The following is a 17,919-nucleotide window of genomic DNA, read 5'->3' as shown; positions in this document are numbered from 1 at the left end:
TCCAATGTCAATGTAAATGTCCAATCTTGTACTATGCTATGAAGCTACAACCTTTACACATGTATATTGCCTTGTATTTTCCATATTGTTGGCCTTTATCTTCTTCACCCATGGGTAGCCATAAAGTTTGAAAATTAAAGAGGTAATTATGGAAGCACCCACTATTTAAATATTTGTTTCAATATTCACAAAGCACCTGGACAAACCAATACGATAAATTAGAAAGCTGTTTTGTAAGGTTACTAGGGAAGAAATAAAAGCTACATCAGACATGTCAAAGATATGGTGACAGAACCCAGAAGAGACTGTTACAAAAAGTAGCCCTACTTCTAGATTCCACAAACAGCACTTGACATCCCACTAAGATTCATTTTAAAGAAAATGCCTGTCCAAGTAAGAATAAAGATGGGAGCTTTTCCCATGGGGAGAAAACACAAATAAGCTTCTACTTTACACTGATGTGTGTTCCACACTGCATTAACTTGTCTCCTTCACTTCCCAAATAAATCCAGGCAGCAGTTCCACAATAGCCTTCAGGTGATCATGCTGAAGCTCAGTTGCAAGTCTTCCCAAGTCCACCTTCACTGGACTGCTTTTTAAATTTTTTTGTAAATATTGGATGTATAAAAATTTTAATTTAAACTCTCACAGTGTAAAAGTATACTGTAATTCCTTTTCTACAGGTATCTCATACAATTTTGGTTTCAGAGAACTGTGAAATCACTAATTCTTCCTTCTTCAGGGGGAAGAACAAAATCTGTGCTTCAATTCAGAAATATAGAAACAGAAACAATAGTAAACAGAAAGTATAGTAGAAACAGACTGTATTAAATTAGTAATCCATTATTAAGTCCTAATATTTTCAAACAATACACTTCAACATAAATACTGATTTGATTTTGCTACATCCTATATCTAAAAATAATTAAATCTATCTAATAAGAATCTTATCTAAAAATAAGAATATTATGCTCTAGCATAATAGCGTAATTGAAGCAGTTAGCCTTTAGCAAATATTCTCAGAAAGTAAAATTTAAATGAACAGCCAAATGGTGCATTCTGTAAATGATCCTCCATAAATTATATCCTGTCAATTCAAATACTGAATTTGAGAAGTGTTATATTAAAATAAATGGATCTTGTTTTCTGAACTGACCAAAATTAACTAAGAGGTTCCATACATCACTACTTATTTCTCAGATGGTTAGGCATATTGATAAACCCAGATGTGCACAATATGTGCCATTATGCCTTGAAAGGACTATAAATACACTCCCAGAAATAACCTAACCCAATGACATTGGCCAGCTGGTCCCTTATAAAATGCAAGGGTAAACTCTAAAAAATACCACAAAAGAAATAAATTAAGTCATCGAACAGTGTTGAGTAAGTTCTTCCACTATATTGAAGTAAAATATATTCAATATTATGTATGTTAGGTTTTGGTCCCAATTGTTGGTTTGTATCTGTGTTCACATACAGCCCAGTAAAATCAACACAGGCCAACCTCTCACTGCAGAGGTGGGAACAGAGAACCCTGGCTTGGGAGATTTTCAGTCTTGATACTTATTTTGGAACTAGAAGCATGACTTTAAGGCTTTTCATTTATAGTTTCATTTTCAACACTGAAGATGTCAGGAAACAAGCAAAATGCCACGTTTTAGAAAACAATCACTAAAAGACTGTGAATATGGCAGCTGCATGTAGAGGACACATAGTGCTAAAAGCAGCAAGGGAACTCACTTTCCAGCTATTGATAAAAGTCAGCAACTAACACAAACAAAAGTGAAGAATGGTATTTTTAGAAAAAATAATCAAAACACTCTTTTGCAGAACCTAACAATATAGTGGCAATTAACTCACCTCAGCTTTTTGCTGTAGACGACTTGATTAAGTGCAATCTATTTTCTTTTCCTCCATTCCCTCTCCGAAACAAATAATTACTCTAATAGCCCAAAATTGACTCATGGTAAAATATCTCTTAACCAAAGTAAACAAAGACACAAACCCTTTTTCAGTTTAAACCAAACTAGGTACAAAGTTTCACTGAGATTCTCTGAATTTTTAATTGGGATTTAAATTCCTTTAGCTTCTAGTTTATAAGTATGTGCATTCTAAAAAGAAAACTAATCAAAATTACATAGGAGACACTTTTTACTAAAGTGAACTCCACAGAAAACCCTTGCATTTTAATATTTGACAATGCTCTTAAGCAAATATGTTTAAATAAAGTGAAAAACTAAAACTTTTTTTCCCTTTAAACCATAGATTATCATCATCTGTCTTTATCTGATATGTAACTGTTCACAGGTTTGAAGGATTTCTATGCCAATAAAAAAAATATGAAGAGAATATAAAATCATTATTAGTCTATTAAATATATCACAAATCTCGTTGCATAGCCAATTCAGTCCTGTCTTTGCTTTACAGTTCTGACCACTCTCTACCTTTGTAACACTTATTTTCCAAGTTTGCTTCCATTCTTCCAAGCACAATTTTACTTTCAGATAAAATAGGTCTATAGTTTTAACACCTAATATGAAATTCATCAATTCGTTGTTTGTAGTTCAAAATCATGGGGCTGGAGTAGTGAAATAGGCTGGGGACTGGCAGTTTTTCTATTTGCTGTCTCTGTCTCCCTCTTGCAGTGGTACTTAGTCTGCTATTTTACAGAGAATATTGGGATTGACTCAGTGCTGATGCAACAAACCAATCAAAAATCCTCCACTAATGCTGGAACACAGTGCTTCTTAAAAAACATTCTTTAAAATAAAAACATAGAAAATCATAGAAAACTTACAAGTACTCTGCCAGTTAATGTCTGGGCAGATATCATGACTCCTGCCCAATCCTTCACAGACGTCATCCATCCCACTTCTGCTGCCACATTCTCCTCTTTTTCATCTGTTGGTTTGCAGGCTCCATCTGCCTGTGTATCTCCACCACCATTGATCTTCTGGGCCTCCTGCAAAGTATTTGGGTTAGTTAATGTTTAGCAATTTGACAGTGAAAGCCAGTATATAGGTAGGGCCAAGAAATGCATAAAAACCAGAAAATCTATCTTCCTGGATCCCTGCTAGGTGAAATTATGAACCTACTTGGCCACTTCTCTTTAGAAATAAAAGAAATATTAATGCTCTTTAAGGTACCAGACTAACTAAAAAATAATACTCTCCTTGGCATTACATCTTCAAAACATATACTTAGCCCCAATATACTATATGTTCCTTCTTTACAAGCAATATAATTGACAACAGCTCTATATGCAATTACAGAGTTACATATAAATGAATTTGTCAGACATAAACTGAAAGACCTTTTGATGTATCAGCTCAAAATAATGCATACTAGGTGTGAACATAATTTATGTACAACTTTAATTTCCTATCACTAGAATTAATTATCTGAGTAAACCTTCACAGAGAAGCATGATGTAACTAGACAGCAATTATCAAGTGTGAGGGGAACAAAATCCATCATAAAGTATCTGCAGGGAGCTGCCACGCTATCAGTGAACCTGTGTTTCAATGAAAGTGTTTAATATATCACAGGAATTATTCTGTCAGTAAGCAGCTCTCACAGGATGAAGAGCTAGAAATTAGAGAAGCCCCAGCTGCACCAGGCTCACTGACGAGTCACATGTACTGGAATTCAGATCAGTCTCTCATGGATGCTGCAGCAAGGATGTCGTGCTCTGTAACTGCCTGCGATGTGCTACAGCCATGGGTGCTGCACAAACATCAAGGGAAATGATAGGAAAAGCCAGCATGGATTGTACAGTGTTTAAATCATATTGCATGCAAAGTATCAGACTGTGCCGTGAGCATGCCTTTGGTGACAGCACAGTGCTAATGACTTCCTGAATACTTGACAAGTTATGCTAAACAAAAACAGGAGAGGCAGCAAAATCCAGTGCTGAAGCAAGTCCTGAGCACTACATCTGCATTAGTGTTCCAAGCACTCTGCACAGACCAACACCTCGAAAGATCTTGTTTATAGATTACTTGTCTGTAGGCCACTAAGCAGGAAATCAATTGCTATTAATCCCCTTTGGGATATCTTCCATACAAGCACAGATGCTTGATGCTGGTTATGTGTTTATTACTACAGTAGAAATGCTACCCTGAGGTGGTCAAAACCCATAGCTGTGAGACGGCCTTGAAGACACATCCAGACATAGGGGACAGGCACCTCCTGAGGGTAGCACTGAACTAATAAAGCAATTTCATTGAATCTGTCAGCAAAGAACAGTGGAACAATGCTAAAATGTAATATGGAGACCAACAGTTGCTTTTAGAGAAGCTCAACATTGCAACTTAATTAGCTTATCAGATTCTCTTTTCTCTGCTAGTTTCCCTCCCAGAAAGCAGGCTCCATGTTCTTACTAGCGATTACAGCAGTGTGGAGTTACTACATTGATAATAACAAATTATTCAGAGTTACAACAGTAATTCAGTACACTTCCCAAGCAAATAATGCAACAGAAGTTTAAAATTACTTTGTATTTGCATAACTGGACCTCATTCACTGACAAATTTGGACACAGTGAATCAGATGTTTTGCACTGAAAGACGTATCCTGCGCTGCACACGCACAGAGCACAACCTACAGAAATGAGCTCATTGCAGAGGACAGCGATGTACGACACGGAGGGAAGCATTTCCAGCAGAGCAACGCTTGGCTGGAGCCAGTTGGTATCACAAAGCCATAGAGATAATTCCCATAGGAATGCCATCACCACCATCAGAGTTTCGATTATAAACCAGGAAAGAGAAAACTAGGCTCTATACTCTAAACAATTTTGAAGCTTAGGCAACCTAGACATCCGCAAGGCCTCACTGGTCCTAGCTGCTGTCCCCAGGCTCTTCCCTCACTCTGATGCCCTTGGTGGCCCAGGACACCACTTCAGCCCCGTCCAGGGCTCCCACAGCCCTGTCATTGCCAGCCAGTTCCCCTTGCCGGACCCACAGGCTGCTGCCCCCGGCTGTCCCCGGGCCAGGGCCTTGCCCCTCCACCCCAGCCATGGCACATGGGACCCCACAGTCCCGACAGCTACAGACTGCTTAAAAATACTACACATGCCATTTCCTTCCCTCTTCCCACCAGTTCCTCTGCCTTTTGTAACTGCTAGAGCTTGTCTTTCAGAACTGTAAGCTTCACACACCAGATTTTGCACCATGGTCCTCCTCTGCATTGCACAGTGAGCTTTCATACTCTGTACAAGCTTATACTGAATGAATTAATATAGTTTTCATAGTAAAGGAAGTATAATTATCTCTTCCTCTCAGATAAGAAACTGAGGTGGTGATTAGGTGCCTAACTCAGTCACTAGAGAAGTCATCAGCAAAATCAGTGTGAAACCAGAGTCTTTTCTGATCATTTCACCCAGCAATCCTTGTTTAAAAGTTGCATGGATGCACATCTGCTAAAAACACACAAATACAGATCATTGAACAAAATGCTGAATGAAAAAGTCCATTTTATGTTAGTGAATTTTTAAGTATTAAGGTTAGAAAATTCTTTTATAGTGTACATGTTCTTTACCCCCAATCTTTTTGTCAAAAATCTGATTGCTCATAAAATATTAAAAAAAAATTTAAAATTTCCTACCACTCAATGAAATAGTAGCAAGTTACTTAATTGAAGGAGAAAGGTAGCTTTTATATTTTGAAAAGATTTTCATAACCTACAGTTCTTTTGCTGTATCGCCTTTTGGTTGCCAATAGAATAGAGCAGTTAAACATGATAAACCTACTCAGTATTTGATTCTCTGAAGGTATTAAAGTCTGTAAGACATTTGAATGGCTATATTTCTGTATTTATACTAGTTATTTCACCTCTATTTAAATCTCCCACCCATATTATTTCTTAATTAAAATTTAAGTAAAACAATCATCCCCTGCCAAGTATGATTTGGAACAACATCTCATGATCAGCCTAGCTCTTGCCATTATTGTAGCTATAATTAATATGCAGATTAGTTGCTGTTACGTAATATTTGTATTCAGTTGGGATATTTTATATTTTTCATCTGCATGGCTGGCTTTTTATCTTCCTTAATTGGCAGTTAAGTATTAGGAAAAGTTTATCCCCAAGTCATTATGCAATTTTGCAGAGATTACTAAAGGAGGTTTTAAAGGCTGCTTTTATTTTTTAATACTGAACACAAAATTCAGTCCTGTTATTAAGTGTATAGTCTTGCTTCATTGCTATTTCCTCATCTCAAAGCACTGAGTAACCAACACCAACACCTGAAAAAGATGCTTAAAATAATAACCTGACAGTGACGATGCTTGTTTAATAATTTACAAGTTCAATATTACAAGTAAGGGATCTTTACCCACTCTGCTTACCAGTTTTCATTATTTTAATTACTTGATGACAGGAACCTGCAGGTAGATTAAGTGAGAAGCAGTATATTGTGAAACATGTATTTCCTGAACCTAATGCCTAAATGGAAGAGAACATGATGAGAAGGCATGTACAGGTATCAGTACTCAGCATTCTACCAATGGTTTGATACAGACCTGGACCAGAAACTTTAATGGTTTGTCTTCTATTTTCAGCAATATTGATTTAGATTATATAAATTCTGGGATTCTTTAACACAGTCACCTTAAGGAAGAAGAACTCAAAAAGGCAAAATTCACTCGAAAACAGTTAACAGTTTTCAAAATGTGCTCCTGCCTGTTCCATTTCACCTCTAAAATATCCCTACAAACATAGAACCAACGCACAGATACCTCATCCAACTCAGGACAACATAAAACCAGAAAATCATTATGAAAATTTAAAATATCATCTAAGAATAATTTGTCTTTTCAAAAGCCCTAAAAACACAAGAGACCATGAAGACAACCAGGAAAGTACTCTCTGATGTACAGTACTGAAAAAACTTGGTATCTTGTTAAAATATGTTAAAAATCATATGAAATAGGCAGTCAGTGGAAGGGAGAAGACTTGGGTTGGAGTGTGATGAGACAAAAGGTTTGATAATCCCATTTATCTAACAAGAAGCTGAATATCACACAAAAATCATTAAGCATCACCTGTAATCAGATAACAGAGCATTGAGTCACTCAAGAAAAAGTAGTATGCTCAATTTCAGCAGATGTTTAAAAACAGTAGCACCAATGAGGCAAACAAATTACCAGCCTTTGAATTCCACCCTAGATAACATGAGATGAGAAAGAGCCTGTCAGAATGGCAGCTGCTTCCAGATTAAAGCATGCAGTAGTAAAACAATAAGAAAACACAGTTTGGAGCAGTTAGGAAAGGGCTCCTTTAGATAATGATGCCAGCAAATAGCAATTATTTCTCTATTAACTGCTTTTCAATTAACAGCGTTGCATTCCTAGAGCCTGCCATCTTATGAAATGTTTTATATCACATCAACAACACTATGATAATGGCCATTCTTACAAATTGGGAATCACTATTTATATTCCTTTCCTTTTCAGTCACCTGTTTCCCCAAAGCCACCAAGAGGTGCTATGTGAAAAGGAATAATGTTGCATATGAGATTATTCCTACTTTCTCTTGGGCAAATGTCTAAAACACTATGTTCCAAATTATTAGACTCATATCAATAATTTAATTCCATGTCCTCCAATACATTCACTCACCACTTTTGACTTCTCCAAACAAGGGCCTTAAATTTATATAAAACCATAATATTATGCTGCATTCTCCAAAGCTGGGCAATGTAGGGTGAATGTTTTGGCTTCAGGTACCTACTGAATACATTGCCATGGCAGATGTCTTGTCAGATACAGTTACCATGCATAGTCTCCATCTTAATAGTTACTAAGTACCAGTTCATCCAAGGCTAAAAACAAGCAAAACAAAAAAACCCTGCAGCTGTTCACCTGTTCTAGTGCAGTTTAGGAAACACGAGTTTCACTGGAATATTAATAAACAAAAAGAATGGCAATGTGAGAAATTAACAGCTTTATGGAGACTTCCAAACCCCTTGAGTTAGACCTGTAGCAAAGAGAAAGCAAAGGCTAAACTAAATAAATGTGGGGTAAAGGTACTTCTAAACTGGCCTACCAACAGCATTTCTTTGCATATTAGGTTACACTGACGTCAGTTGTCATAATGTAGCTATGGTTTGACTTGTTTCAAAGGATTAATTATTGATACCCAGACACACATTATTCCTTTCACCGAATAAAAGAACCAGAATGATCTGTGGAAAACATGGCTGATGAGATAACCCAGCATTTTGCTGTCATAAAATATTCACAAGCCATATAAATTTGGTGTTTGCAAATTTGGAAGATTAAGAAAAATAATGCAAAATAGAATATAAAGCTTTTCTTATTAATTTTAGACTGAGATGCTATACTCTATTTTCTGCATTCCTGAGGGATTTCAGAGAAGTATCTTGCCAGTCCTTACTTAAAATCAGAGCCTTACTTTCTCTGCTGACCAGAAAAAAAACTTTTTTTTTTTTTTTTTTTTTTATTCTCTTCTCGCAGTGACCAGCTTCTCTGTTGCATTTGTGCAAACCTTCAGTAATCCTCACAGATTTCATGTTCTGCGCCCTTCATATTTCTGGTATGGGTTACTTGCATAAAATTCCCTTTTCACATCATTGCTTTGATTGACAAAAATTGCTGCAGTAGAGAAATTAATTCTAAAACCTTGACCTGAGAGACAAGAGAAACTAGACTAGTAAAATATAGTGTTCCGCCCATGATCCCACAAATAGTACAACAGTCTGTCAAATGAAGGGTTCCTGGGTATGGTTCTCACTTAAGAATATGAAATAGCAGACTCCTACGTTATCTGAAATCTGAAGAAAGTACAAAAAGATTCATTTCAAAGATTAAAAATTTCTACACATTAATGGAAGTGTTATAATGTAACACTTTCATTGATATGAAACAGTATTCCCAAATAAATGAAAAACTGTCTGGCAGATTTCCACACCAGCCTAAGAATTAAGAGGCATGCTGGACGTCCCTGTTCTGTCATCAAATTTTGAAAGTCCTCAGACACTGTTTAATATCTTCATGTCTTCACCCTGCAGCTATAAAACAAGAGCACCAACAGTTGCATTGGGTTCCTATAAAGATGAATATATGTAGGATTTTAGGTGTCTCAGTATTATACAAAGACAATGCAGACATAATCCAAGTGGAATCACAAAGTAAGACACACTAAAACCTACTGGTAAAGATTGTTAAGAGTAGTTCTATAAGAAAATTAAACACATTAAGAGAGATGTGTAAAAGAGAAGCATTTAAGAATTCCAGACAACATACAGCAATGAAACAGAACAGAAAGTCATTGCAAATTCACACATGTTCAAAGAGATAAACAGTGCTTTTCAAAAAGATGATTGGTTCAATTTAGCAGGAGTTTATATCAATAGTTATGTAAGCTTTCACTATAAGTTTGGGTGAATAATTTCATATAAATTTATTGATAAAAATAAGACAAAAGTTTTCTTTTGTAGCTTCTTACTCTGCATGAGACCATGCTGTTAGAAATAACCTTGAACTTGACTTAAGACTACATAATAAGTGAATCTACTGTCTGCAATATATAAGTAAACAAAACAATAGGACAAGTCAGAGATGTACAGGTTAAAAGTATTCACTGAAAATATTTCACAGACTATCAAACTAATACCTAGCCCATAAATTTATTTTCCTTGTTTTATAGTTAACAGTGCATTTCTTATTAATTTCCTCTACTAAGACCAAATTATTATCACATTAAAATAACCTCTGAAGGTTCTTGCAATTATAAAGTAGCTGACAAGAGGGCAAACGAGCATTTCACTTTATTAATGGAGTCATTACATTTAAATGAAAAGACAAATTTCATTATTCTTCGGTCCCTACATGCCACAGAAATATGTACATTAAGTAAAACAGACAATTACCATGTAAGGCATTAGTCTTTAACTGTATTTTCTGTGGTTCAAGCCTTATATTGAGATCATTATTTCAAAACATATTTTGAAAGTCCTTTAAGTAGATTAGCCTTAAATATGATAGAAACTAAACTTGCAAAAATATATGAAGCAATTTTAGATGGGACTGAGTTATTGAAAATATAGAAAATATATATAGAATATAGAAAATATAGAAAAATATAGAAATTTCCTTAATAGAAAAGCATAGAGTAGGACATAAAAGGTGCATGTATTTTCTGTTATCCTCCTATTTGGTTTCCTCCCACCTAACAGAAGGCAAATCAAAGTAAGTATACAATTGAAAATAAAATTGATACAGACATTGTCATGAAATGAAAACTGCCAAATTACCTATATCCTATCGAGTAAGAAATATCTGTCACAGATGACAAAACACTTTCAGTAGTTACCATAAAGTCTCAAAGTGCTTTAGAAATGGGAGAAAAAAGTCTCAAAAATGAGAAAGAAGTACAAAACAGTGGGGAAATTACCTAACTTGTTTATCTTGATTACAGGAAGTACTTTAGTTGATTGCTTGTAATTTTGTTGTTGTTGTTGTTAACACTGAGTAATACACAGTTCCAAGATTTTCAGTCATTACCTCTTGGCACTTTTTTTTTTTTTATTACCATGAAAGGATGTAAGATAGAAAAATAATACATTTAATTTTTTTTCTAATTTTAAGAGAAACATTACTTGTAAATCTTTTCTGATTTATAGGATCTAGATTACAAGAGTAGTTTTTACAAAATAACTATGTGATACATCCAGCAGGAAGAAAACTTATGAAATAACTATTCACTGCCAGGAATAGTCAATTAAATAAGACATTAAAATGTTCCAAAAGTAGAAAGTTTATTTCACTGAGAGATATACTCAAGCATCATTTACAAGATAAGTATCAACCAGCTTTGTCAGTGCAGTCAAACTTCACATTTCAACTTTTTCACAACTTTTCAGTTGTGTCTTTTTCTCCATCCTGCTCAATTGCAGAAGAGAGGTTTGTACCCATTAGCAAACAGGATGTTTTCATTCATTGCATTAACAACTTTGTAATCCCCGTTCACATGTGCTATCAGAGGTATCCAACAGAAGGAGATACAGACTGAACTACAGAAGCAAATTGTTACCCTCTTCTGTGAAGTACAGAATAGCAAGGCAGCAACCACCTGTGACTAAAAAATCCTGCTCAAAATCACATTTCTATTGCCCAAAAATCACAAAGAATCCGTGGATTAGGAAAGGCAGTGCCCAGCTTAAAGGACAAAGCACAAAGTACTATAGCTACTCCAAAACAGGAATTTTGGTCCTTACATAAAAGGAATTAACCACTCATTTCCTTGGCTGAAAGAACAGGTTTTCACCTCAGAAACTTGCTGACAGGAATTTGAGAACTCCATTTGACTCAAATCAAACATTTTCACATGAAAGGGATGCACTTAAACACTTGCATTTTCTTTATATGTAAAATAGCAAGTTATCAATATTTTATGGAAATATTGGTAATCTTCAATGCTCAAACAGAATTTATTTGCATATATATTTTTATAAATAGATTTATAATTTTTCAGAAGATTTTAAAGCTACTAGCATAAAAGATGAAGGAGAAAGGCTGTGGGACAAAAATAACTGAGAGACTCACAAATATAACAGGTTGGTAATGTCATAAAACACACGTATAACAACAATTAGAAGAATGCCAGAGAAGCACTTTATCATCTGCCAAATTCGATAAAAGAGTAATCTCTACGGCATTTTTGATTCATATAACATTTAGTCTCATTGTATTAAAATCATAAAGGAAAGCATAATGAATTAAAGGTATCTCTCTGTAGAATATAATGCCATATCTAAGCCTATCCTGATGCAGGAAAATAAGTTCCAGTATGCAGAACATAAATATTTAAAGAGCAGCAGGTTTTAATTAAGTAATTAAAACTGTTTACTAGCACACAACACTTCTCACTTAGAGATTACAGAGAGCCATGGAGCTTTCAGACTGGAAGAACTTGGTGCAGGGGGAGTGCAGGAGTCTGGAGCAAAGATATACAGCTCTACTTCTAAAAATATTGAAAATGCAGATTTACTGCTATTTTAATGATTACTTTGAAATAATTATATTAGTCTCAGTATTTCCCTCTAGAAGACCATTACATCACATTGTCAGAAATGTATAAGTGCTATTATTTAATCACGTAGATATGACTTTATTTTTTACCCCCTGCTATGGAAACAATTTTGTGTAATGTGAATCTCATAACTCCCTCGCATAAACAGCAGACAGAAGTTTTTAAATCGATGAGGAATTTTTCTTCTTCCAGGTTACATTTCTTTTAGGTACCTTATATTACTTTGGTTCACTTACTAGGCACTAACTATCAGCATCCAAATTATCCAACATCAAAACCTGTAGACTACAAATACCGCATCTGACATTTATGGTACAAGGAAACACACACCATTGCTCCAAATTTACAGACACTGAAATCTAACAGAGAGAGAGAGGGACTGATAAATTTCTATCTGACTTGCATATTATATCACCATTAATTGTTACTTATGCTATATAGAATGAGAACAAGCTCAGTGATTTCTCTTTGACTTTCTTAACTTCATCACCTTAAATAACAGGCATAACTTCCAGCAGCACAGAGATCATCTCCTGCTCTTGTGCGCAGTGATGCACTGCTAGGAATTGATGCATGACTTTGACATTGAACATTGCCTCTTTAGGCAATCAGAAGTTGGACTAGCAGAAAATTAAGATACATGGTGTCCATTCTTGGCTCTCATAATGCATCCTGTTTGAGGCAGGATTGACTCTGACTGTACCAAAACTTGTAGGTGAAGCTCCTACTCTGATAGGTCATTTTCTAAATTAAAACAGCAACTCTGAAGCTCCTCAGAGGCCTGAGTGCTCAGAAGCAGCCCTTGGCAGAGTTGCATTAGTAGCACAGGGCCACTGAGCTGCTTAAAGGCAGTCACTGTTCTGTCTCATGAGTCTGCAGTTTTTGGTTTCAAAATTTATCAAACCAGCAGATACAGCATATGTTACAAAAATATGTTACTTCTGAACACTCACTCTACCTATAAATAATGCATGACCCAGCAGGCAGTTATTGTCACCTGAGCAGAAAAGGTAATGAACAGAGGTGAGAGGATAGGTCAATTTAAATTTCTAGCTGGTTTTGTAAGATTAAAGAAGAAATCAAAGTATAACTACTGTTAAATCATCAAAAACAATATTGAATTTTAATTTGCTCGATCTTTGTTGGAGCAAAAGTTGAAAATGGCAGATAATAAAGTTAAGGCTACTATAGAAATTTCCACCTTGAACGCCATTTGTTTATATCTTGCAATTCTGTGGTAATTTGATAATGTTATTATGGGGCCTAGAACTCCAGTTTTTTCTTTTAAATTTTATATTAATTATTTTGATAAAGACTTTGCAGCAGCATAAAGACTGAACAGTTCAGCAAAGCAGGCTGTCATACTTTACACTATTCAAAAAATGTGTTTTACTGCATTTACTCATCAATTTGAAACTGAGAGACCTTCTCCATTTACCATGCTGCATAATTACCTCACACAGCTTTTCAAGATGCAGGTGCCCCCTCCCATAATTTTTCTGTGAATGAGATTCATTGACAATCCTATGCAAGTATCACATGACATTAAAAATTTCACCTTAACTACCTCTTAAAAGAAGAAAGGGCTTAATTAAGCCTTAGTTAAAAAAAAAAAAGTAATGAATCATACATCAGTAATTCACATCTTCCAAGTATCTGATTCTAGTTTATTCAGCAACAAGACATTGAAGTAATACATGTAAGTAGGAGATGCATTTGAGAAATAAATAATATCTCTGCATTTCAGATTCAGCTGTAGGAAACCGGGGTAGAGGAAGGCATGAACTGTAAGTTCAGCTCTTTTTTCGAGTTTAAAAGTATGGCTTTTATCCTCACAAAGTAGTTTAACAAAGAAAATGGGATCTGCGGGTTACAAAAGCAGAAGTCTGATGCATCATGAATCCCATTTTGTCTGCAGATCTACAACTCTAAGAAAAGGATTCAAAGATGTTTTCTACCTGGTCACTTTCTAAGTCCTCACTGGTATCATGGGATGCACCCATAACTCAAATACTTCCATTTTTTAACACCCATAAAGTGCCCAATAAACTAAAAGTGATGTGTAGCTTTTACCTGATGCCCACATTGGCAACCACTATTGCCTAGAAGCATCTAGTAACCCTCACCCAAAAAATTTCTTGCAAAAAGATTTCTGAATAAAATTAACTTCCTGTGACGGAAGCTTCTTCCTTAAGACTAAATCATGTATCAGATTTTTGTACTGTGGTGTTTAAAGAAAATTTGACTTCAAATGTATTTTGAAGGGCTCTCCATGGAAACAAAGTCTTCTTGTTATTGATTAGGTCAACAGGAAGAGCTGTAAAAATTTAAATGGAAAATTGTTACTTTCATTCACTTTTAACTTGTTATGGGATTCAGAAATGATGAAACAATTCTATTTCCTCTAAAAACCCACAACTATTACCTATAAAATTAAGTTGGAATCCCTCAGATCCACAGAAATCTTTTCCTACACAGATTTCTTCTCATGCAGATAACCACAGTATAACAGAAAACTATAAACTAAGCAAACTCCAATCTCTATTAATATTTCATAAAGTAAAGCATGTTTTACACAAAGTTCTAAGCAATGACACACAACAAAGGCTCATGGGGGGAAAAAACCCATACACAGCAAAACAGTAAGAGCTGTTTTGTATCAGCTTTTTTTCCTATAGCCATTGGCTTCATCCATCACACACACCAACAAATCTACACAGCTCTATGCTTCTTCAGGTCACAAAGTGATCTTTGTGAACTACTATTTAAGTAAATAAATACCTCATTACTTCATTACCCCACCTCATTACTTCTCCTGTTCTATGATCTCCAGCAACTTTTTGCATGTATGGTGGTAAATGCAGCCTCCTTACCTCTCAAACAATTTATGAAAACAGAAACAACTGAAACAGAGAAATACTGGGCCCTCATACTCTACTCTCACCAGAAAGATCCTATGTATGTTTCTCATTACAATCAGCCACAGCAACTGTCAGCATATGAAAGTAAACCCTGTGAAAGTTCCTAATGTCTTTTGTTAAGCATAGTACCAGTCAGAAAAGGAAAAAAAGGAGCCTAGAGGTTTTTTTCACAAGGGCTGTCAGGCACTGGCACAGCTTGCCCAGAGACATTCTGGTTATCCCATCCCTGGAAGTGTTCAAGATCTGGTTGGATGGAGCTTTGAACAATCTGGTCTATTGGAAAGAATCCCTGTCCATTGAACTGGGATTGGAACAAGAAGATCTTTAAGGTCCCTTCCAACCCAAACCATTCTATGATTTTACTATCCATCTCTCTGGATAGTACCATCTCATATGGATTATACCCTAGATAAAGGGGTTGTAAAGTTTTTGGAGCACCATATAGAACTAAGCTCACAATGTCCAGAAGTATGGAAGTGCAGTATAAAGCTAGCACTTCCTGTGCCAGGATCCGAGTTGAAGGCAAGCTGAATATGAACATGTCCTGGCAGCCAAAGGAATGTATATCCTAACACAGCTGGGATTGAGTAAAGAGCCTCTGAGCTTGCAATTAGTTCAGCAGAAGGGGTCTGGTGACAAAGAATATGTTAAGAGAAAAGATTTATCATCTAAGCTGTTTTTTCAGGAGGTAGGGAGGTATCATCCTTCTTAATTTTTTTCACTTAGTTTGCTTGATTTGGGAATGGGGGTTTTGGCTAAAAGTCTCCAGTGCTTTCAGAGAAGCTTCTACTATTACCATCAAGTGTGGTGGTACTGAGTAGTGAAAATATGATCAACATCTGCACACACACTCTGGATGAAACCCTGCCAACCTCCTAGGGTGACAACAGATGTTTTTGTTAGTTCTCATGTCTCACAGGAGCCAACCCAGGGAAAGAGTCAAAAACTGCAAGTAACACTGACAGCAGGAAGAATACTATGGTCCACTGGCCACTGTGGTCAGCATTTAACCAAATAATTCATCATAGGAGTAAACACACCAAATTATCAAAATGGTTGCACAGCCTTGCACAGTGCCCAAAAGATTTTATTGCTACAACAAAATAAAAACATGATTCTAATGAAAAAATAGCATTAGGCTGGATCTAAACCCAGTAGTCTGTGTGGCTGGACTATAACTGGGACAATGGAATAATAAGAGCTACCAGATAGAGTAATCAAGCTCCAGAAGGAGGGTGAAAGTTCATTGTTTTAAGCATTTAACTGTAAAAGCAAGCATATGGGAACTGCTGAAACAAAATACAGTCTCAAATATGGCAGAAAAAATGGAGAAAAACAGAATTCATCAAGCCCCACATATTTATGCTTGAAGTAGGGCAAGTTTCCCATCATAAGTGAGATTCTTAACTGCATTACATGAGTCACTTCATCTTGTAGGGAAGGGGGTATGAATACAAATCTTGTTCCTGGCAACCAAATTAGTACAAAGGCCAGGCTGACAATTAACTCATATCAAGAAAAGGGCCAATTTCTTGCAAAGACTATACAGAGCTGTTGACAATTAATTCTAATTTATTAGAATAGAGCTTTGAGAGCTTGCTTCCTCCTGTCCTAAGTCACCCAGCATCCCAGTGATGGTGACATCTCTGCCTTGCTGTGCTCCAGACCCTGAAGCCCAGAAGAATGCTTTATTTCATTACTCAGAGATATAGCAACAGTGGGATTTAATAAAGTGATCATCAATCATCAAAAAAAATACATTTTTAAAAATGTATGATTTTCTGCTGTGCTCTGCACTCCCCATAATCAGAGTGTTCTGCTGGAATCTAAGTGGGGAAATCTTTTCATCAACACAGGCACATCAATTATGAGAATGTCAGCCCTGCTGGATGCCAGATTCAAACTGTTGTTAGGCAGGCTGTTTATGAGACAGCTAGAGCAAAACAGTAGAAAAGTATAAAAATAAACTGAATACTTAACAGAGAAAAAGTAATGATAGAATTATATACTTGAACACAAATGCCAACTCACTGTAATAAAATTCTTCCCTCATTCCCTCAGTGTGAGTTTGGGGTTTTGTTTTGTTGGGGTTTTTTTGGCTCTTGTTTGTTTGTTTTACAATTAACTCACTCTCTTATGTACACACACTCTCCCTCCAGGATACTCTCAAGGCTTAGGACAAGATTCTAGCGTAGACACACTTGATACTAGAACTGAGTTGCTTGAGAGACAAGAGAGCTGTTTGAGGGCCTCTCCACTTACCAGCCTATATTAATGTTCATGTTGTGACAAAACTATCCCAGAAAACAAATTTGTTCATGCTATCAGTATTTTTACCCAAATGTACTCAGACATCCAAAAAATGTCACCTCTGATAACTCTGAATCTCTCACAAACTCATCTGAATCTATAAATTCTGCAGAGGTCCCTGAAGATGAAAAAATGAGGGCTTTCACTTTTATGAACACATGCAGACTTACCTCTAAAGCATAGGGACAATACTCTTCCTCTGCCTATATGTCTTTGCAAAACATGGCTTGTAGAGCATTATCAACAAATGGTCCAGATGGTCTAATCAAAGTTATAGTTCTGGTTATTGGAATATAGGGTAAAATTAGGGTAGCAATCTAGTTATTGATAGTAAAAAATCCAGATGGATTTTGGCTGGTTATCTTGGTTGGTTTTTGTTAGGTTGTTTTTTAACTTCAAGAAATGCCAAGTCAGTGACCTAAACAATAAAGGTGTATTGACTCATAAGCATCAATCCAGGTCTGGGCCAGAAACTATAAACACACATTCCTGCTGGGACAGGACAAAACATATGGCTCTATAAACTACTCCATGTGGTAGGGTTTTTCTGTTGGGCTGTTGGCTTGGAGGGGTGTTTTTTGGTGTTTGGTTTTGCTTTTTTTCTATTCTTTTCATTTGCTTGGGTTTT

The 17,919-nt window shown here is 36.0% G+C and overlaps 1 protein-coding gene across 16 annotated transcripts in view; it reads right to left on the bottom strand.

The window, feature by feature from the left end:
- KCNMA1 (potassium calcium-activated channel subfamily M alpha 1) overlaps positions 1 to 17,919 on the bottom strand; it is a 439,294-nt gene that overhangs the window by 317,514 nt on the left and 103,861 nt on the right. For all 16 annotated transcript variants that reach the window (XM_058840858.1, XM_058840857.1, XM_058840866.1 and 13 more), the window contains one exon: positions 2,801 to 2,965. In XM_058840858.1, the coding sequence (XP_058696841.1) occupies positions 2,801 to 2,965 (165 nt within the window). The remainder of the gene's footprint in view (positions 1 to 2,800; positions 2,966 to 17,919) is intronic.

This window comes from Poecile atricapillus, chromosome 6 (assembly GCF_030490865.1).
Source record: "Poecile atricapillus isolate bPoeAtr1 chromosome 6, bPoeAtr1.hap1, whole genome shotgun sequence".
Lineage (NCBI taxonomy): Eukaryota > Metazoa > Chordata > Aves > Passeriformes > Paridae > Poecile > Poecile atricapillus.
This window is presented reverse-complemented; position numbering and strand designations above follow the sequence as displayed.